Source organism: Amblyomma americanum, chromosome 4, assembly GCF_052857255.1.
Source record: "Amblyomma americanum isolate KBUSLIRL-KWMA chromosome 4, ASM5285725v1, whole genome shotgun sequence".
In the NCBI taxonomy this organism is placed as follows: domain Eukaryota; kingdom Metazoa; phylum Arthropoda; class Arachnida; order Ixodida; family Ixodidae; genus Amblyomma; species Amblyomma americanum.
This window is the reverse complement of record NC_135500.1, coordinates 181,436,150-181,458,704: the sequence shown is the minus strand read 5'-3', so window position 1 is coordinate 181,458,704 and position 22,555 is coordinate 181,436,150. Positions and strand designations below refer to the sequence as shown.

The window sequence follows — 22,555 nt, the reverse complement described above, 5'->3', positions numbered from 1 at the left end:
CCGTCGCTGTTTTCTTTTTCCCCGCGCTCAGTGAAGTCCGACCGGCTACGCACGTGTCCTGTGCGCTATGGGCCGCGAGACCGGCGTCCGCAGGCGCGGAGAAGCCGGGGTCCTCAAGGTGACTTAATAGCCAACCGTGCGCCCGCTTTGATCGAGCACGGTCTCGCCATCTGCTTTGATAACAGATGTGTTCGTAGCGCTGTTTGCCCGTCCTGTTGCCCGGAAACTGCGGTGGTCCGGCGGCGAGCGATCAATGCGCACCCAGCCATTTAGCGCGCTACTCACTGGCCTTCGTCCGGCGCGCGTCGACTGAGCGCTGGGCGCAATCAGGCTCGCTATTGACACTCGGTGAATGGCTGTCTGATTAGCGTCCCAGGCGCGACACTCTAAATATACGGCGCACGCGCCCGTGCGTACTGTCAATCCCACGCAGCTCGCTTTACGCAAAGAAAATCGCGTTCGTTGACTTTGCTTGCTTCTGCGACAATTTTAATGCGTCTCGGTTGAGCCAAGTGTAGCGCATATGAAGAACCATAACCAGAGGCTGTTACTACTGCTGTGACGGGGCAGCCATATCAGTGTCTGAATTTTCATGTGTTCACTGTCGCTGAAATATCATTAACTGCCTTAAGTATCAATGGCATTCGCGCGATGCCACACGCGCAGATTTAATGACATTAGCTTTACTGCCGTCTGCAGCCTACTCAGTTAGACACGCCTCATTCTCCTGAGAAATGTGTACTCTTGTTCCCATTCCTCGTGCGGAAAACCATACAACTTCGTTACAATCAACCTCCTTTGGAAGGAGAAAGTGTTTTATTCATAACTTTCAGTCAGATGAGGCACTCATACAACATTTTTTTGTGCAAACTGGTACATCTGGCTGAGGCTCTAGACTAGTTTGCACATACACAAGTTCATGGCTGCTTTTTCGACTTGTCAGACAAGAACAGCAGCATTTTGTGCAAGATTTTGCATGTTATATTTGTACTACAATGACTAAATTCTGTGCTCATCTGCACTCCTTATGATCATGTAAAAATTATATTGGTGGAACGAATATGATTGCTTGAGCCGTGTCACCTGTGCCCTGTCAAGATTCAGTAGACGGGGTTGGTGCGAGACATACATATAATGACATTAAATCTGGACATGTAGCACCAATGCTGAAAATAGACATTAACAGACTTGCTGTCATTTGTGATGCAGTATGTGTTACTCAGTTCTGATAAAAGTGCCAGCATAGTTCAGAAGCTGTGCACTGCCTACTTCGTAAAGGTAATTCAGCACTGCTGAACCGCAATTTCTTTTGACATTAACTTCCTGTTACAGTGCAGTTACCCTTAGTGCAGTTGACCTCTCAAGGATTCTGAGTACCATAAAATACACTGGTTCATCATAAAGCCTTTCCACGTTAACGGAAATTTATAGCCACTTGTAGAGTTTTAAGTGCAAGGAATGTGTGGCTTGTTTTCAAAAACTGGCATGATGATGATGGTGGTGATGTTCAGCTGCACTTTGTATTGTATGTAACATATCATCGGTGACAGCACTGTTTGTTTTGCTTTTTGGCAGTATAATGCACTGTGCTATGCAACATGGAACAAGTGATAACACTGCAAGGAGGCTTGCTGTTTTGTAATGGGGCTCAAGTCAGTCAAACACATCTGCATACATACTGCCTTGAAAACTGGGCTGTGACCATTCCATATGTGTTGCCTGATCGTGACAGTACAGTGCTGCTGTCTGCAGCAGGTTAATAAAAAACGAGGTCTGTGCCATAAAAAGCCCGAATTCGCTTTGGGCTCTTGAAATGAAAACTTGGTTGCTGTTTCAGACAAAGCTTGCTTGAAAAGAGTTGGTTGTGATTTCATGGATGTTTATTAAACGTTCGTACGGGAATTATGAAAGAACTAGAAACGTCACCAAGCGTAGGTAGAATTTTATGTATACAAGGAAACTAAGAATTTTATCTGGCAAAGATGTTGCCATGAGTGACATCTAGCATTTCAGACACACCTCTCCCAACCTATCTTTTCCTAACAGTATGTCAGTAGTAACATATTTTGTCAACTTCACCCACCTGAAAGAAACGTCTGTGAGACTGCAGGATTTAATCCCGGCCACAGCAGTGGCACTTTGGTGGAGGCGAAGTGCAAAGGATGCCTCTGTGCTCTGAGGTGTCAGAGCACATTAAAGAACCCTACGGGGTTCAGGCCTGCCGCGGTGGCTCAGTGGTTGTGGCACTCGCCTGCTGACCCGAAAACACGGGTTCCATCCCGGCAGCGGCGGTCGAATTTCGATGGAGGCAAAATTCTAGAGGCCCGTGTACTGTGCGATGTCAGTACACATTAAAGAACCGCAGGTGGTAAAAATTTCCGGAGCCCTTCACTGAGTTTCTTTGGGGCGTTAAACCCCCATAAACCGTAAACCTAGGGGGTTGAAATTAATTTGTCGCCCTCTACTGTGGTGATCCTTCTCTTCCTCACTCCCCCTCAATCATCCCTTCCTTCAGGGCACTGTTGGGACAGTTACTGCACCTTTTTATTATTATTAGGGATCATTATTATTGTTGTTATTGCAACTTTGCCACGTTGCCCACAAAAGTAATCACACATTGTGTCAAGGAAACTAAATATCTTGAAGTCTTCTATGCTGGAAACTGTTCTAAAAGACTCTGCTTGGGCACATTGAGGCAAGGGATGGCATAGATGTACAACCTAATTCAATACGAGCAACGCTTGCAGGGAGGGAATGTTGACTTGACGTCTGCCCGTCTACTAAGGGGGTGCACATCAAAATCTTCCCAGTGAGTTATACAACACTGATTTCCATGCACGAACCAGAGCTAATGAAGTTTGAGCTAAATGGGCCCTCTGCACTTCAAGAACAAGAGGTAAATTCTGGATTGAAGCTTCTAAACAATGCTAGATCAGACATTGTGGCAAGCCACCTTCTCAAGAAAAACCAAAGGCCAAACATTTTAAACTTCTGCTATGAACTAGGCAATCATAACAAATCGTTGCATTACTAGGTCACATAATCGCCATAATGGATGCCTCTAAAGTTACCGTGTGGACAGCTCCATCCGATTCTTGTTCTCATTGAAATTTGATTGTGTGGCATCTTGTGACTCTGGTTACGTTTGTTCGGCATCATAATACGTATTTCTTGCTAAGAAATTTGGAGTTGATAATGTAATTTCTTTTTCCCTCCATTTGCTTCAAACTCGTGGTAATGATGACATCGAGAATTCTGGGCTCATTGATCACCCTGAAAGTAGATGGGCGTGTGGTCTAGCCTGGGGGATCTGTGAGAAAAAAAAGATACCTGATGTCACTGCAGTTTGCTTGTGAAAACGGCCCGGGAAATCAATCCTGCATTTCATTTTTTGGCCTTGTCTAACTTATAAAATCTTCATTTTTGGTAGAAGTATCCTTTATGTTATTAGAACACAGTAATCATTCATTATGGGTCAACCTCAATTTGTCTTCACTGTCCCTTTAGATATATGCAGGAGCTGTATCATTAGACAAAGACAGTTCACCTCCCACGATATTTCTGGATTCACAAGAAGCTTGCAGAGACATCAGTGATAACAACATGCCCCACAGTAGCCAACAACATTAGCAAACACAAGGGGAGACAGTGAGGAGTTGTTTAGATCCCAGGTCACATGGATGTGCTTGGAAATAAGACTCACTGTCCTCCCACATGAGTATTGGCTCGGCACTGGCCATTCCCAGTGAATGGAATCCTGAGAGCCCACACAAACTGCACGTGCACCAGCTGGAAGCAAGGGTCACTACTTTGGCTAGCAATGATGAGAGCCTCGCACACCACTCAAAACTTTTAGCACATTTCTTTGACATCCTTGTCCAGTGACTACACATGTATGTAGATGACTCGCCTAACTCCATCAATTTTATCAGGTTATGGGGTCATTCGGGTAAGGTCTGTCATGACCGAGCTGAAAACCAGGTTTTCTCAGCATGTGCAGAACTCGCTGCCCTTCATGCCCCCTTTGAGCACGTTACGTTATAGCCCTCTGCAGTGGTCTATTTACTTTAATTCCAAAGTGAACCTCCAAGTCTTACGAGCTGCTCTTGGCCGCAGATCCCATGAATAGTTAATCCAAAAACTAAATTAAAGTGGCACCACCAAAGGACACAGGGAACTTTACATCTGCCAGGGCATTGTGGCATCACAGGGAACCACAGCACAGGCGGGGCTGCCTGAAATGCCTACAGTAGTGGTTGTCGCATTTCTATTCTTAGCTCAAGTGTACACATAGTGGGTAGGCTTCAAATGCTTGTGCACGGACTCATGCTTGCGTCGTGAAATTTGGGCCAGTTGTTCAACGTGTGTCTACACCCCCTGGATTCTACCTACAGCTATGTCTGACGCCTTGTCTACTGCAATGTGAAGAAACTCTATGTTGCCTATGGCTCGACGTGACTTTCACAAACCATTGTTCATTTCACCTGTAACAAAACAGTAGAACATGTACTTTACGTGCGCCCTGTGTTCAGTGATGAGTGTCGTGATATCTCATTATGATGCAAATCAATTGTAAAGTTTGCCTTTTTCGTGACCTCAGTTCACATGATTTCCACGGGCGTCACTGCATTTTCAGTGTCGCAAACATATCCCGCACTTTAATATCTGCTCCCTGCTTTAGTAGCAAAATTTTGAGACTTGTATTAAGTCATCTCAGGTCGTCTCACGCATTTTATGAAAGGATTCATTTTAAATCACGCAAAGAATTGTCCCTAGCCGCAGACTGAATTTTGGCTTCAGTTTACTGTTATCGCTGTTTTAAAAGAGTTCCACTCAGTATTCGGTAAAGGCACAAACCTCTGAGAGCGATTGTTGTCATATATCCAGAGGTACCAAGCTGTAAGTGGTAAATTTGATCGGGTAAAGTGCCGTGTATTCTGGGCCGCTATGTTGATGTATGCGTTGGGTGGTCAATTTTTAAACCATTGCTACAGGTTCATTTGCACTTTACATTTTTAAATGCTTTGCTGAAGATTCCCGAACTCCCTTCTGCAGGATGGAATAAACACAGCATTAGGTACTAAAAAAAATGGCTGTTGTTTCAGCATGGTGACAGTGCACCGCCAGGCATAAAAGCGGACATAAGTAAACGGAGCACCCTACTGCATTCTAATTGCAGTCACGCTTTCGCTTCTAGAAATGAAGAAGCATTGTTGCTCTACGAGAAAATGTATCTATGTCCACTACCAGCATGCATGTACGATTACTGGAAATTTCAATTAGACAACCAATGAAAAATATTCTCACACTATAGCTTGCTCTGCTTACTTATGTTTGCACCTGTACCTCAAAGTGCAATAGAGGTGTCCACTGATCCAAGGAGCTGGCTATGCGCCTTTCCTTTTTCCTCAAAATCAAGGGAGCCTAAACCTTCCCCTGTTTTTGAAAAAAGAAAAGGTGCATAACTGCCTCAATTTGTAGGTGAATGCCAGCACCTACTCACAGGGCAATTGAGGTGTCCACCGGCCTAGTGAGTCAGTTCCAGTTACTATGCAGAGGCTTCAAACACACTGCTGAAACCAGGGGAGTGCAACTGAAAGTGCTTTCCCGCTAAAAGAAAAACAAATGTACAATGTATAGTCTGGGTGCATGAAACAACTTCTGCCTATGCAGGCTTGAATGCTTGGGATCCACATATAAATTTTTAAGTGAGAACAGTTTTCAGGGTCTTGATCCTTGCTGCAAATAAAAAGTAACATCAACAACAGTGCTCTGTGCAGTGAGGTTTGGCTCCTCATTGTTCGTGGCCAGTCCCATTCTGTAATGTATCTTTTCTGTAAGGAAGTGAAAACTGCCCGTTAGGCTCTTGTGATGTCAATAGTTGACAGTGAGCAGCAACAACCATCGCCCCTTTGAAGAAGGCAGTGCTTGGCACAATTTTTTCGATGCTTGAACAGGCACACCTGCGAGACAAATAGTGTCTAAAGCAGGAGCTCCGAAAGCTGTGAACAGGTTATAAAGGTCTTAATTTGTAAGACACTCAGGTTGCATTCTGTGAATGTGTCACCAACTGAACAAAATAATATTCCAATTGGCAGTATATTTAAGGTTATATATAGTAAGTCTGGATGTTTACCAAATAATTTCAGAGGTGCTCGTCTACGTGCAGAGCAGGCCATTTTTATCTTATAGTGGGCTTTCGGCAAGCCCTCTCAGAAGTTGATGAATATGTGGGATACTGCAGCATTTCATTTACTACTTCATGTACAGTCTTTGTCAAAAGTAACTAGCCCAAAGGGTTTCCTTTTAAGTCTTGTTGTGGAGCTTTTCTAGCATCTGTGGAAGTCCCAAGTTTTGGTGGGATGAGGCTGAGACTTCCTTCCGCCCTCAAAAGATTTGAAATGCTCGTGGTGCATTAATACCCACATGGTATCGGCCTGAAGGGAGCTCCTTGGGCTCTTTGTTTTTGACCAAATCTGTACCTTTGCATCGCTACAGCACTTGATGTTCTGTTCGCATACTTACGTGGCGGCTATACTACTCTGTTTCAAGCTTGGTGTGCAGCGCCATGTAAGCTATGTAAGTAGTGCACCAGCAAAAGCATATATCACTTCGCTGTGTTTAACCCACCTTTCTTGAAGCTTCGATGATCATATTGACAAAAACATTATGCAGTAAAATGACATGTTTGGTGTTGCAAATCATGGACACAGCAGTTAGGCTGTCAGTTACTGTACTCTGATTATAATTTGTAGTGATGCTGAACTGCTCTTTGGGCGTGGATGGGGTTAAGAGCAAATAGGTTTGCCAGCATGTCACTGTTGCTCCTTGAGGTGTCTGTTAAGGGCACGACTAGTGAAGTTCAGGACGTCTTCAGTCTGTGCTTGAGCTCTGTCATGTCGAGAGATGCTTTTCCGGCCTTTGGACATAGGGTGCACTACTTTTTGCTTACGTATGTAGCCAGCGTGAAGAGGCGCTTCAGCTTTCGTAGCGCTGTGCACTGTAAATGAAATGGAGTGTAGCTACTCGAGATTAGTTTTTCACGCAGCGAAGATATCCACTTCTCAAACTTCAGTATTATGTCTCTCCTTCCTGTGCTTCATTACATATTCACTCGCACTTTATAGGCAAAAAGCAGGCTGTTGATTTAATTGCAGTTTATTTCTGTGTTCTGTATTTCTGGCTGCCTGTTCCACATTTTTCATCTTCCATTACACTCATTGTGAGTTGCGAAGATGCACGAAATGTTAATTTTAGCATCATTGCTGCACTACCTCTGTCTAGACAGCGTCTTGATCTTCACTTTCTTACTCGTGCAGATGTTGTTACCAGTCACTGTTGTCCGGAGGCTGAGATTGTTTTCTGACTGCCTGTTATAAGAAAGCAAGGGATACATCACCACATGTAAGTTGGGTCTAGCTGCCTTTATTTGTAGAAATGCTTGTGCTGTTGCAGCATTTTATACTTTGAACACTGCTTTAATGGGCCACTGCAGCCCCACAACTTCAATTAGTTCTTTGGTCATTGTGCACAGAGTAAAGCGCATGGAAAGTGGAGATCTCATTTATAAAGACGGAAAGCTAATTGTGTGTGTGTTTGCTAACAGGGGCCACTGAAGTACACCTGCCAACAAAGGTTTCTAAACAATGAAATTTGTTAAAGCTGATTTTGTATTGTAGCTGATGTGTGCAGCCAAATAGAGCAGTTCACTTTGCGCTTCTATTTGCAAGCTATGCAGTGCATCTGATGATTTCAAGCTGTCCACCTAGCCACTATCATGGCTCAGTTAGTTCCTGTTCTTATTTCACTGCTACAACTTAGACTAAGGTGTACGTGCGAATGTTTTTTTTTCCTCATGGCAGTTTGTCAAACATTTACGCTGTGGAATTTTGCAAGTGCTTGCACTGCAACAGGTTGCCAGCATCTGCATTCATTCAGAAGTATTTGTTGTTGGTCACCCATGTCAACATAGGTCAGAACGGATTGCATTCATGGGTGATGTACGTTTGGCCCTTGGCCTCAGCCTAAGGCTGATCATTGCTTGAGCTGCAGTATTTGGTTGGTTGGTGATCATGTTGGCAATAAAGTGCATTTCAAAGCTCTAAAAGGCAGAGACAGCTATGTAGAGGTGAGTGACATGCAGAGTAAAATGCAAAAGCTGGATGGTTTCATCGCTTGCTTGGATAAACACGGAGACAGTAGCAGTCATGGCGGTGAGTACAGCCTACATGTACTCGTATGAAAGTGCATCATTGTTGCAACACACCCTTACATGCCCAGAATCACATTGTGCAATCTTTGGTGACAAACTGCCCTCTTAAGCCGCTATTAGGCATCTAGCGCTCCACGGTGTGCATGGAGTAGCAACGCTTCAACCAGAGCAGACTCCACTTGTGCCTATGGGAAGATCGTAAGGGAGGAAAGGCGTGCGCACCTCCTTGTCAGAAAGTGGAGCATTGGTTGCTGCAGCTGGAGCGAGAGTAGATATGAGGTCGCGCCAGCAGCACACCCAATCCCTGCGGACAGGAATCTAGTTCTTTCCGGCTTTGGACGGCAAAGGAGATGGGAGGTGTAAAAGACCAGAGATAAAAATGGGATCTCTGTATGTGTGCTTCCAGGGTTGTCTCGCAGTATGCCTAGGGGCGAGACAGCCTCAAACTGTGTGTTGCAGGAGACAACAGCGGCTGCACTTGTTGACTAATCGGCCAGGATTAAAAAAAAAAAAAGTAACTGATAGGGAAGGAATCTCTCACTCGAAAAGGCTCTTGTGTCAGCTTTGCGTTTCATGTGTCGGTTGCCCCAGTTTGATTAAGATACTTCTCAAGTTTGCTCTTATGTTTGTTGGTTAGAAAAATTTTCTCTAAGGCTAGTGTGTAACTGTAAATGTTTGTTTGCGGTGCCTTAGTTGTGCCTCCTACATATAACCTTTGTTGCTTTCATTTTTGCCATTTGCTACAGAAGGAAACATGTAGCTGAGCAATGAATGTTAGATTTTTTTTTTCACATTGTTGGTGTACGTGTACAGCAGAAATCATTATAAGGCCTAATGTATTTAGGTAAGGCATGCTGTCGCTAGCATTGCACTGCCCATCCATAACACCATTAAAATGCCACATGTGGCACGCTGCCTGCCTTCTTCTGGTGCAGCCTCAGTTTCTAGCAGTTTCATGATTGTACTGGGCTCTTGCTGCAGCATAAAGTGCTGGAATGTTGCTTCCTAAGCATTTTTACATATCTCCTGCTATGATCTCCGTATGGTTGATTATTACGGTCGAATCCTTATTAGTGATTTTAAAGCGAGTTCGTAGTTAGTGATTGCTAGTAGTAGCCTTGAAACCTCAAGAAGTTGAAGGCCCTAATGCTTTCACTGGCATGAATTCTCAGCTGTAAAGAGATTTGTCCCATAACTGGTTACTGGAAGAAGGCGAAGGGGACCATCTGAGTTGTCATGTGGATGCTGCTAGAAAACAAAGTTAGCCGAACAAGAAAAAAAAATGATGGAATGATTCCGTGTGGTTAGCCCAAATGTGAATTAGGTGCACTAGCACTTCGGTTTTGGTTTCAGTTTGTTTTCAAGAAGGTCAAGCAGGCTTCAGACAAAGGTCTGGAAAATCTGAGTGGGGGTCCTAATGCTAGAGCAATAAAACTGGAGGGGACTGAAGCTCCCCCAAAAGGGCATGATGCGTTAGCATTAATGGGTTTCCAGTATAACATTCTCTACTTTACATTCATAGATTGCTGGTAGTCCTCATGGTGCAGTGGTGCAGCGGTTAAGCAATACGCCACTGCCCTGCGATGGCAGGTGCTGCTACTGGTGGGGCTTGTGAGACCCAGGTCACTCTTCTCGAGCAACCTCTTGCGACCAATCATTAATTGAACTGCCATTTGCCATGATCGGCACTTTGCTCACAATCTGGTGGGCAAGTTGTGGTGACGTCACGAGGTCACATGACCCATGTGGCCCACCTGCCACCTGGGGGCGGCACCTAGGTGACCCTTTGAACTAGGTAACCTGGTGGAGCCAACAATGGCGAAATCGCTGAGTGAGGGTCTCGTGCTGGTGCACTAAAAAACTGTAAAGAGAAGAACCATTTGTGGACCTCTGGGTTACAATACGGTTCATCCTACCACATTTTTGACTTCAGAGGCAGTTTTGGACCTTCGTGCCGCCAGAAAAGCTCACCAGTGAATTCAAAGCAGTATAAGCTGCATTGCACATTTCTCATACTGCTCCTGTGCTTGATGTCATCTGCATGAGCCGCAGCAGCAGCTTGCGAAAGGCAGCTAAGAGAATTCATTGATGGGACTTGTCATTGTCTGGCAGCTTCTTTCTTTTGGTTTTCCTTTTCCGTGGCTTTCGCTGTCATTTTTTGCTGATCTCTACGCGACTGCACAAGGCCTGTGCAGGCCAGCTGCCTTGCTCTCTGCCACTATTTCATTGAGCTTTGCAATCTGGATGGTTGTTCAGCAACAGTATTTAATTAATACTTTGGTTTGGGACAGTTGGTTGATTCTTGAAAGTATGCACTTGCTTAATGACGACGTAGGCAAACAAGGAACACATATGACAGCTCATTGTACATGTTGTATGTGGTCATCACAGCAGTATGTACTTTTACAAAAATAATTTTAGTACAAGCTGGCACCGAGTATAGGTCTACTGCCTAAGACAGCAGCTGCAAGGAAGTAAAATTTTTTGTAAGAGCATCGTATCTGCTCCTATCTCAAAGCGTGCAGAGAGAAACCTGAGGGTGACAAACCTGTATTTTGGCATGTGTGTTTAAGCACATTGCAGCACTTGGAACATTTCGATTTTTTAGTGATTCACTCACAAACATATACCAGCATGTATTAGGCAAACAAGCAGTGGTAGTGTTTTCTTTTCGGAAGCATATTAAAAGCTGTTCGGACTCCACAGTAGGCATGTGAGAGATGATGGCAGATTGAAAGGGATGCACGAGAGTGGAGACAAGCATGTTTTAGGGCCCTTTCGAATGAAGTTCTTGCGTGTCACATTTCAGGGGAACTAAGCAGCCAGCACTGTGCAGTACATTGGAGACACACAGGAGGCTGGTTAGTCAGCTTAATGGGAGCACACATAACGCGGTATAGGTGGTTGCCAGCTGCCCAGTATTTGTAAATGCTACATATTTCATATTCATCAGTGCCAAAGCTTTTAGTCTGCTCTTCAGTGCAAGACCACACAGTTGTAAGGTACTTGCACGTGCCACCATGGTCCTGTAGTTGCAGATCATCAGTGAAGTGGCCTGGGGAATTTCACCTGGGGAATTTCAAAGAGCAATCTTTGATACCCCATGTCGCCTGCATTGCATTGCTAATTGTACGTTGAGTGGGCAGATTTTGTGCTGTTAACACGCTTGAGAAATTTTGCTTCGTCTTCTGCACTTACTGTGTTGCGCCTGGCAGTTGAATCAGAAAATATGGTTTTGCTTTATCTGATGTTTGCAGAGATAGTGGCTGGAAGGTGCCATCCTGTGTATCCAAGGCTAGGCTTGAAGCCCTTTGATAACATGGCACATATCTCAGTTTTACTTTTTATTTGTTTCTTTTTCCAAAGAGCATGTCTGTTTAGGGCATGTATGTGCAGAGGAGAGATTTCTGGTCAGCTATCTAATCAGAAAAGGCAAAGTTTGAAGCCTCACTGAAGGCCAAAGTTCAACATCAGCAGCCAGTGAGAATGCAGGTTGCTCCATCAGTCTTGTACTGCACAATCGAAGTATGTATGATTTTCAAAGCTAGCAAGGCTATGCAACAGGTAGAGTCGCTAATATCTGTTTATTCTGACTGGAACGGGGCTATGTTTACAGTAGCCATCTTAAAGCTTTGGTCATTTGCCCTCTTTGCTCTGGATATAAAGCACTGTGGTTACTAAGTTGTAATAAGTGCAGGCATGTCTTGCAAAATTGAAGTTTTGGGCACCTGGTGCTTGGTTTTGCCATGTGTGAAAAATATCTTCTGCTTATTTACCTAACTTTCTATGAACATTGTAATTCCAGAAGTTTACTGTGAGCAAAAATGAAATACGAACAAGACAGTTGACACACGAACAGCAAAATGTGAAGACCTTAGGCAGAGGAAGCTCAATACTACCGTAGGCTAATTAGATTGAAAACGCGAAGACTGTCGTTTAGAAGTGTTAATCAACCTCCATTGTATTTTCTTTACATGAGCTGATATGGTTGTGTTTTTAGTTGGCATTTTAGATCTCTTGTTCACATTTTAGCCGTTGCTGAAAGTTCATTGGTTTAATCTTCATATTTATTTTCGTGGCAGGGTTCAACTCATGGGAGCACGGAGGTCGCAACAGCGTGTAGCCTTCTCTTAATCCTCCTCCTTTTATTTGTTAGTTTGCTGCGATGCTGCTGAGGTTTAAGTTTTACCAAGCTGCATGCGTGCGATTATAGTATGTCATTACATGGTTTGTGTTTTCTGCTTCCAAAATGTTACATGTGCAGGCGTGGTTTTCCCTCAGCTGCTCTGCACAAACATCAGCTACTGTAGAAACCTACTTGCTGGCTTGGTCCTTGGAAGTGCACTGTGTGTTTGATGGAGGAGATGGTATGGCAAGTTTAGTGCTGTATAGGGAACTGATGCACCATGTGGTACTGTATGACAGTGCCGGTCAAGGCCTCATATAGTAGCTATCAAGTGAGCCGATTGTGCAGCTCGATTCACTGCCTAGTGGCAGGAGTGGCATAGCAGCTGACTTCAGTGCTTGGACGAAGGATATGAGCCCAGTGTTTCCTCCCCATCCACTCGTGTGTGCAGATTGGTGATGTAGTGCTCTTCCAATGGCCCTGTTGACAATGCCCATGAAGAGCGTCTCAGCCAATAAGAGTCCAGCCAGCTCCCCTCTGGCCTGCGCCATGGAGAGTTCCAGCAGCCGGATGCAGCGCAACTTTGCTGAGAAGCAGCGGCGGGACAAGCTGAACAGCTACATCAATGAGCTGGCCAACATTGTCCCCATGGTGTCCATGGCTTCCAAGAGGCTGGACAAGACCAGCATTCTCCGGCTCAGTGCGGCACACCTCCGTTTCTATCAGAGTGAGGCCCTCTTCCTCTCTGCTCACCTGCGATAAGCCAGTGGAATGGCACATCACAGTTTGTTGCCTGGCCACTCGCCGTAATCTACAGCTGCCCGATAAGTGGGCAACGACTGAGTTCTCTTTAATCGTGTTTGCACTCTGTGGGGGGGCCCCTAGAGGTCAGCCAGATACTGAAGCAAGGAATGCACAGGCGAGACAGCTGCTGGGCTGGCATAACATTGAGTGGTGTCACACACACTGCTTTTCTCATTTGGCATAGTTGTGGGTCACTGGAACGCAGGCTTACGAGAGTTCACAGGATAGCAGGCAAGAAACTCTGTCGTTTCTCAGGCAGAGTGACACTGTGCATTTAGTGAAGGATACTACAGTTCTTTGGTTCGCACCTTTTATAAAAACTGCTTATTTAAATGGTACATAACTAAATAGAACTGCTGCTGTTCATTCCCCATGTTTTGGTTGCAACTGAGTATTTCCTGTGATACACTAAGTCAAGCTTTCACACTGTTCAAGGGAGCATGCTTTACTTGCATGGTAAATTAGGTTGCTGAATATCTACTCAGACTGCTTTTAGCATTCTGTGTTTGTTGGAGTATATATGGTTACAAAAATGCTTTGGTTGGCTCTATGTTCACCTTTATACTCTTCAGAAGGTACGCACACTGTCATAAGCTTACAGAACGGAAGTTGAACAAATTTTTTTATATTGCATCCAGGATGCGTGGTTGAGATTTAGTTGTGTGTAGTTCACACACTCAGAATTAGTCTGTACATATTTATACCAGGCTGCATGCAATGTTGCATGCCACAGACTTCGATTGTGGGTGTACACTGCTGCTTTGCATAGTCATGTACTGATCAAATTATGTTTGTGTTTGCAGCCCCACTTGCTTCTGAACGGGGAAAAGTTACAAAGACCAAGTGGAGACCTAAATTTCTTAGCACAGACCATTTGAAAGATCTCCTAGAGGTAGGCGGCTATTTTTCTCATCATTGTGTTTACTGGTTGTGTTACGGTGAATCTTTCTCTTACAGGTTGTCGATGGTTTTGTGCTAGTGACCTCAACCACGGGCAAGATAATATACATCTCTCCATCAGTGGAGCGCTTTCTTGGTCATCAAAATGTAAGTGTGTGTGTGTGTGTGCGTGTGCGTGTGTGTGTGTGCGCGTGCGTGCGTGCGCGCGTGTGTGTGTCGCCATGATGTGCCTGTAATCCTCTCTAAAGAAGTCGTGTTGCCACAAAGCGCAGGAAAGCTTTTACGCCCAGATTCAGAAGCTAAAACAGGCGGGCTTTCCACCTTCGGTCTTGAGCTCAGTCAGCGAAGCTTTACTAAAAAAAGTGAAGAAAGTACGAAAAGAAAAAAGAGACGAAAGTGGAACCTCAGAAAAGAAAATTAGACCAGTTGTGATCCCGTATTCGCATAAAGTTGCACATAATCTTAAGCATGTTGCTTCCAAGTACAAGGTGCCAGTGTTTTTTTCTGCTCCCAGGAAACTCGCCGCATTGTGCCGAATGACTAACCCGGATAAGGACAAGAATAAATTTTGCCAAACGAAACATGCTAATCCTTTTGTAGATTGTGCGGTTGGAGTTGTGTATAGCATCCCACTGACGTGTGGTAAAACTTACATCGGCCAAACGGGGCGATGTATTAATGACCGTTTGAGAGAACACAGTCTGCCATTAAAGAATGGGACCGGGTCAAATCTACCGATTCACTGTAAGGATTGCTGGAAAGAAGAAGAAGGAAGAAAGAAGGCATGTGGAGCAAAACTTCTGGAAAAAAGTGTAATCTGCAAAAGTAAAGACACGATCGCACGCGAATTGATAGAAGCGCACAGAATATGTAAGAGTGGGATTTCGCTCTCTGTGTTGGAAAAACATTTCGAAGTTAAGATATGGAATATTAGTAAGAAACTTAGTTAAAATATATGTATTTACAAGTACTTATCATCTTGAAGCTGCTGCAGTAATGGTAGGAAGCAGGAAAAAAAAAAGGAAACAAATTGAATCAAACAAATTGGCAGACAGCACCTTTAGCATCATTTGCTGTACATTTGGTCTTGAAATGACTTTGCAGCATTTATTTGGAGCTGAAGAAGTCATAGAATACAGGAATGTTGTTGTTAAGCAGTTTTTCTCCTTGTTCACGTGAATAATACATAGTGCATATTTGGCCAGTCGCTGTGGGACCTAGTATGATGTCCACCTCATGTCTGCTTTTGGAAGTTTTTGACATGAACAGACTCTGCTTCAGAGCATGGGCTTCTAATGCAGGATAAGGTACTGAATGACTGTTGTTGCTTTGACAGGCTTGAGGCATTGCCAAAATCTGAGCTGCTGAAATAAGCAATGAAGGTTACATGCTGCCTCTATAATATAGTGCCCCTTCAGCAACAAGATAAAAAAACAACTGCTCATACAGAAACTGAGCTGCAATTCTGATGACATTTTTTCATGAACAAAATGTTCTTGTTCAGTGCACACCCTGGTTCATTTAACACCGGGCTCGAACTTTGACTTCTCATAACACGACAGAAAGAAATGCCTTGCTGTCACTGATTCCTCCATGGACAGTGTCTTTGTCATGATGACTATCAATCACCCAGAAAACACTTTGCCTTCATTGCCTTTTTTTGCCTTGAGCATCGTCACTGATGATGACAATGTGAAAGTGGAGGACTTGCTGCTAGGCGACAGCGGGTATTGCCTCGCTACTTAATCCTCTTTGTGCTATTGCACTCCTCGGCCCATGGCCTGAGACTGCCTTTAAGCAGACATGATTGTCCATTCATGTAGTGGTGCGGGCTGGGACACATTTTTCTTGTTTCTTTTTTTTTTAGTCCCAATATAATCTATGTTCATTCTTGGGGCATCACATGCCATACACCTAGTTTTTGCGTGACCAGCTCTGTCTGCTTAGAAAATATTTTGCCAAAAGATAGCCGCCGAACCTGCGATGTGCCCATGTGTTGGGAATGTAACATTAACTTGCGCCCAGCACACTTAACACATCGCCAGCAAATCATGAAATCTGCTGTCGTCGCTTTTGTGTCAAAAAATATGGGGCTTCAAACTTGTAAAAAGACAGTAAGGATTCAGAGTGGCCTTTATCGATTGATTACCACACTCTATCAACAAAGAGGCTAGTTCTGCTGAAAACAAGCATATATAAGCCAGAAAAGATCAAGATAATGAAATACGGGTAATTGCCACTACAGGTCCTTTTCACGAATTGTGGTTAGGTAGAGTGCATTTTTCCCCAGTTCTCTGAAGTTGGACCGCAAGCTGTCAACCACATCCATTTAGCAATCATGAAGTTCCAAGTGCACTGACGTTGTCATCAGTGTCAAGTGTTTAAATTGGAATGGCGGGAGAGAAAAATATCTGCTTTAACTCGCATGTTTTTCAGCAGTGAACGCATCTCTTGCGGAGAAACAAATGCCAGCAGACACACCCCCTCAAAAAAACCAAGCTATCAATTTTTACTAAGATGGAAAGATTCAGTGAAGTCGTCCTAGGTGCCGCTTTAATCGTTTCAGTGCTGCATTGTTTATGGCTGTGTCCGGCTCGTGCATCACTTCCAAAAAGCTTATATGATGGTTGTTTCTCATTGCAGATTGAAATGATTGGACACTCCATATTCACGTTCCTGCATTCAGCAGATGTGCAGACTGTGCATGACTGTTTCGAATCACTGGTCAGAGGCCCGATGCAGCGGCGTGGTGACTGGGTCAGTTCGGAGCGTTGTTCCTTCTTCTGCCGAATCCGGGAGCGCAGCCAGCCTCGATCCGAGGTGCTCACTTACCAGGTGGGTCTCCTGCTGTGCTCCGCACTGGCACTTTAAACGCCAGCTTAACTTTGCCCATCTAATGGCACGTTCACACCACTGCCAAAATACTGCAGCGCTCGCATGTGCCACTGAAATGCAAATGAAAAGAGAAAAGCAATAAAAACAAGATAAAATGGGAAAAAAGGAAACGAATTTGAGTACACCATCAAATGGAAATTCTGTAGAACAGTTGCTGTCATGCTGAAATCATTTGCTTTCCTGTGCTTCCATTATCCTGTCCCCCCCCCCCCCCCCCCCCCTATTTTTTGTTTTAACGTGACTGCTTGTTCCCTCTATCTTGTCCTGATGTCGGGGTTAATTACTTCTGTGAAACGTGTATCGTTCCTTAGCTACCAATTAGAGTAGAATCTCAAGGATGCGATTCCGGTAGATGCGAATTTTGTGATGGGTATGAATTTGTGAAATTCCCTGGCCAGAGTGCATTGTGTACAGTGTGCCAAATTTCAGATGTTCCAAATACTCTCCCATGCCACTACGCATGGTATGAATGCATGATCTGCAAAGCACCCTCGAGCACAAAGCACTGCCCGCACATCACCGACACCGCAATCGCCATGCACTGCAAGCAGTTAGTGCCCATACGTTGCCATCACCACGATCACCAGTTACACAGTAGACACTGCATGCAGTGTGTGGCACCACACGGCCCGTACAGCCTTACGCAAAGAAGGTTATTGTGTTAGTTCCAGCCAGATTGGACTAATAAATTTTTCTTTGCGTGATGGTCCCTGTACCCTCCAACGGACACTTTTTTTTTTTTCGAAGATGGTACCGAAATGGTCATTTAGTGCCTGCCCGTTCCGCCAGCTGGTGGCAAACCAAAAAATGCTTTTGATGAGCCCTACTCACATTAAACCAGACACAGAGTGCCAGAAATCACATAAGCTGGACTTATCATGATCCAGAAATGACAGTCAGCTCATCACAAGTCTGCTAGGGGTTTAATCCGCAATAAAAATGACGATCCACAATAGAGGAGTCCTTCGGCTAACGTAACTCTTTTAATCTTTTCAACCTGAAGCCTGAAGTGATCATCTTTTAAAAACAGCAGACTATATTGCCGATGTTGCGATCACCAATTGGGTGGTACAGACCACAAGCAGTGAGCGGTGGCACATGCCCATAAAGAAATTAGTCAGCCATAAGTAGATCTGCACGAATGCATTTCCCATATTTATGGTAGCAAATTTTGTTCGTATTGGACGATGCAAATTTCAGGTGATACGAACATTTTTCCCAGCTTCGTGGGACTTGTATGATCAAGATTTTACTGTAGATGCATTTCTTTGAGCTTAGCTAATTTTATTTACCATGCTGTTGTGTGCTGTCTGTATTCATGTTGGTGTGTGCATGTATGTGCTGGTGTTTACATTTATATTTCTTCCTAAGCTGTGGTAGTTGGACTTTAAATTATGCCTGCACGCATTAAATACATTATTCATTGTTATCGTTGTGATGCCTTTTGGCTATCTGCAAGTTCGACACTTGTTTATTTTGCAGGTAATTCAGGTGGTAGGCCACCTGACTGGGCCGGCCTCAGAAAAAGCTGAGGGTCCTGGTCCCAATTGCCTCTTCAAGACATTCGTTCGGCTGGTCAACACCAACCCATACAAGGAGCTTTCACTGCGAGAGGCCTGCCAGGACGAGTATGTGACGCGGCACAAGCTCGATGGCACCATCATATTTGCGGACCACAGGTGAGCAAGGCTCACACGATTATCTTGGCTTTCTCTTCTCTGCACCCGAATCCTGCCAAAATTCTGTCGATTGCTTCTGCTTCGCATATAGGTCGAACAAGATCTACCCGTGCAGCTATATATGAAGTTCTTTGATCTTTCTGGTGGCTGTCATACTATATGTTTATTTGGCATTATAACATCTCTGTTGCTGATGCCATTGATGTTATCTCTGCCTGTGGCAAGCTTCCTTGTGGTTCGATAAAAAGCCTAATGCAGTAATCTCTTTGTATCCATGGCATACCGTATTTGCATGATTGTAAGTCGACCTATTTTTCAAAATTTGAAAATTCGAAGTTGGGGGGGTTGGCTTGGAATCGAAACGAAAACATGGCACTATAAGTAAAAAGGCGAGACAAACGAGGTATCGGGCATGCTACAGCATGATTGCATTTTTGTTGCGCAGCTCAGTCGCAACGCTCTTGTTTCTGGCCTTGGGCAGCTGCTATGTCAACGCGCAGAACTGGCATCCCCCCCTCCCCCAGGCGGCGGCCGATGGTGCGATCGATAAGCAGCAAACTGGCACCCCACACGTGGCTGCAGACTGCGGCTGCTGACAAGCGGCGGTCGCCCGATAACGCAATCGCGTTCTATGGGAAGCTCAAGCGTCCCACACGTTTTCTTTTTACTTTCAAATGTGCGCTCGTCGCTTAAGGGAGCGTTGATACTTAATGGAAGGGCCGCTGTTCCAATCGAGGTGGCGCCGGGGAGTGTCGGTAGCCGACGGAAGAGCCGACGCCATTCACACTAAGTAGTTTCTTTTTGGCTCTGATGCATTTGACTACTGACGGCCCGATAACGTAATCACATTCTACGGGAAGCTCAAGCGTCCAACACGTTTTCTTTTTACTTTCAATTGCGCGCTCGGCGCTCAAGGAAGCGTTGATAGTTGATGAAAGGGCCGCTGTTCCAATCGAGGCGGCACCCCCACGGCAGCGAGCTGGGGAGTGTCGATAGCAGACAGAAGAGCTGATGCCATTCACGCATAGTTTCTCTTTGGCTCTGACACATTTGACTACTGCCGGCGCATTTCACAAGTTTTAATATAGTGCTTCGTCAGTCTTCATGTGTGCTCCGTGTCAGGTAAGCGACCGGCGCTTGTTCACGGCTACATTCAAGATGGCTGTCATTCTCTACACCAAGGAAACGAACAACTGCGTGCAGGGCCACAATTTCGATGTTCGCAACAGGTGATACAGGTGTGGCAGCTGCAGCGAGGAAAATTTTCAGCTGTTCCATGCGATGTCGTGATGTGGCTGTTTGTGAAGTGCGGGATTTCGGTGGACAACGACGTGCTGTGGGACCGCAGTAGCGATCATGGCGGCAACACTAGTGAGGACGATGGTGCAAGTGTGGACGAGTAGTCCAGTGACTAACACATTTTCGTTTTGAAATGTGCCCATGGGCACGGCCGCGCGCGGTAGCCGATAGTGGCTGGCGATAAATGGCGGCCGCTGGATAATGCTATCGCATTCAACTATTCAAGGCCAAGCTTGAACAACCTCGAAGATTTGTTTTTTTTTTTTTCCAGGAATGTGATTTGGGGGGTCAACTTACATTCGAGTCTACTTACAATCGTGTAAATACGATAATGCTTGAGATTTAATGGTACAGTGTAGTTTTCATGATCACAGTCTTTTTCACGATACATGAAAAGACTGTTGAATTTGTTTTTTCTTTTGCTGATATTGCCTTCCATACTCTGTGACTCCGGGTGTGCATTCCAAGGACCACCTGAAGCCATCATAGATAATGCGATATGGCAGGAGCTTCTGCTCATTGTGAAGCTTATGGCTAATGCTCCTATGCACAAAATGGTGGCAAGCACGACTATTCGGTAGGCACATTTCTTGCTTTAGCCTCATTGCTGTCAGGTTTTTCAAAACCACAACGAAAAAGAATCAAGCAAAAAAAGAAACAATGAAAGGATCAACACAAGTACATCCCAAAGGAGGACATGCGTTACCGCCTTGTTTGCATCACCGTTCTTGATGCTAAGTGTTCCCTTCCATCTGAGCCTTTTGAGCATGCCATGTATTATATCCACTCCTGCCTCTATGGTGGCCACATTTCGATGGAAATGATATGCAAAAACATTGAGCCACCAGTGCACATTCAGGTGGCCATATTTAATTTGTTAGTGCTCGTCAACTCCATGCCGCGTAAGTCATGCTGTCTTGGCACCTCAAAATTTTGTTATTGGTAATAGCTGTGGCCACCTTATCCACGCTAATTTCCTATCTCGTCTCCCTGTATGATTCTGCTACCCCTGGTTAAGTTTTTTTTCTTTGGTATTCATTCTCTTACCCGACTAACAGACTATCGACGACTGGTTTTACGCACCTTCCGTTTCAACCTCTCAATTTTTAGCTGAGATATTGGTGCTTGCATTTGTGCTCTAAAGTGAAGAAATTCATTAACCGTTAACATCCTATCTCCCATCATTGGTGCTTTGCTTCACGTTCTTGCTTCTTCTTTGGCATCCCATTCCAGGTGCTGCACCTTTTCTCAATCTTGACACCTGCCCCTTTCAACTGCCTCACTTCATGCTCTTGCATTCCTCTTTCTGAGCTCCATGCTATAACTGCACAGGCATTGTGATGAGGCTGTATGTTCTGTAAAGTGGGAGGACAGCAGCATAGGCTGTCCATCAGTGGATCATTCACAGTTTGGAAGAAGGAAATGCAGCAACTAAACAGGGTGTCTGTTCAAAGTCTTGCATGCAGTAGAAATAAAAGGTAATCGAAGCTGATTTGGTGACCATAGCACATATCATTTACTGGCACTGTTAACTCGTTTGTTAAATATAGGTATGCATGGAAGGTATTTGTGCCTTAATCCATGCGAGGCGCTGGGGTGTGACAGTTAAGAGCACCAAGTGGAAAGTGTTCTAGCCCTAAAGCTGGGTAGCTCACCTTTGACCTCCTTTCTCTCTTCATGTGTGCAGGCTGTCTACTCTGACGGGTCACCTCCCCCATGAGGTGTTGGGAGTGTCAGCCCACAAGTACCTGCACCCAAGTGACATGGCCATCGCCATGTTTGCACAGAAACAAATGTTTGCCAGCAACTCAGGGAAAGGTGTTGTTGTATATCGTCTGAGGACTCGTGACGAATCGTTCATTTTCCTGCGATCTTCGGGCTACCTGCAGTACGACCAGGCCACCATGCAGGCAAGTGCTCCGTGCAGGGCGATTTTGTGCAGCATTATGACTGATACACAAGTTCTAACTGAAGTTAAGTTTGTACTTGTGATCTTAGCTGTGTGTTGGCTTGTGCTAGGCTTATTGTTCGCATGAATTGACACGAGTATTGATGTTTTGAACACAAACTACTTCATGGAATCGTCGTCATATTGTCAGGTTTCTTATGCCAGAGCGTGGCAACAAAATTTACAAAGCTGGTTGTTTTGTGTGATGCCATAGCAGTGCCTTCCAAGATTGTCCATTAAAAATTTGCATATTTACATTTAGTGCAATGAAATACAGCCAAAACCCTCTTATAACAATACCGGTTAGAACAATATATCAGATATAGCAATGGACAACTACGGCACCATCGGCTTTACCAGGTGTTCTGTGGCAAAATAAACTGTTTATAACAATGCCATAGCACATTATCGGTTATAACAATTAAATTGGTCACTGAGAGACAGCCCAAAAAGAAACAAAAAAAAAAAACATGAAAACGCTACGACACCAGCCAGACCATGCTTAATATGCAAAAAACGCACGCATGTGGATCCGACCAATGGACCGAGCCGGGACAACTAACGTGAAAAAAAGCACATGACCACGCACTCAGACACACCGAGAATGCTGGGCCTGGAAGGGATGCTTGCCATTCGCAGTGATGTAGTATATGAGAAAAGACTGATACTTTCCTCTGTGCCAAGGGGTCAAG

General features: G+C 44.7%; 1 protein-coding gene across 5 annotated transcripts in view; it reads left to right on the top strand.

Annotated features, from left to right (window-relative positions):
- LOC144128788 (protein cycle-like) overlaps positions 1–22,555 on the top strand; it is a 33,053-nt gene that overhangs the window by 1,743 nt on the left and 8,755 nt on the right. For all 5 annotated transcript variants that reach the window (XM_077662494.1, XM_077662495.1, XM_077662492.1 and 2 more), the window contains exons 2-8: positions 7,320–7,404; positions 12,790–13,065; positions 13,946–14,034; positions 14,100–14,189; positions 16,686–16,877; positions 18,420–18,616; positions 21,603–21,825. In XM_077662494.1, the coding sequence (XP_077518620.1) occupies positions 12,813–13,065; positions 13,946–14,034; positions 14,100–14,189; positions 16,686–16,877; positions 18,420–18,616; positions 21,603–21,825 (1,044 nt within the window). In that variant the 5' untranslated portion in view covers positions 7,320–7,404; positions 12,790–12,812. The remainder of the gene's footprint in view (positions 1–7,319; positions 7,405–12,789; positions 13,066–13,945; positions 14,035–14,099; positions 14,190–16,685; positions 16,878–18,419; positions 18,617–21,602; positions 21,826–22,555) is intronic.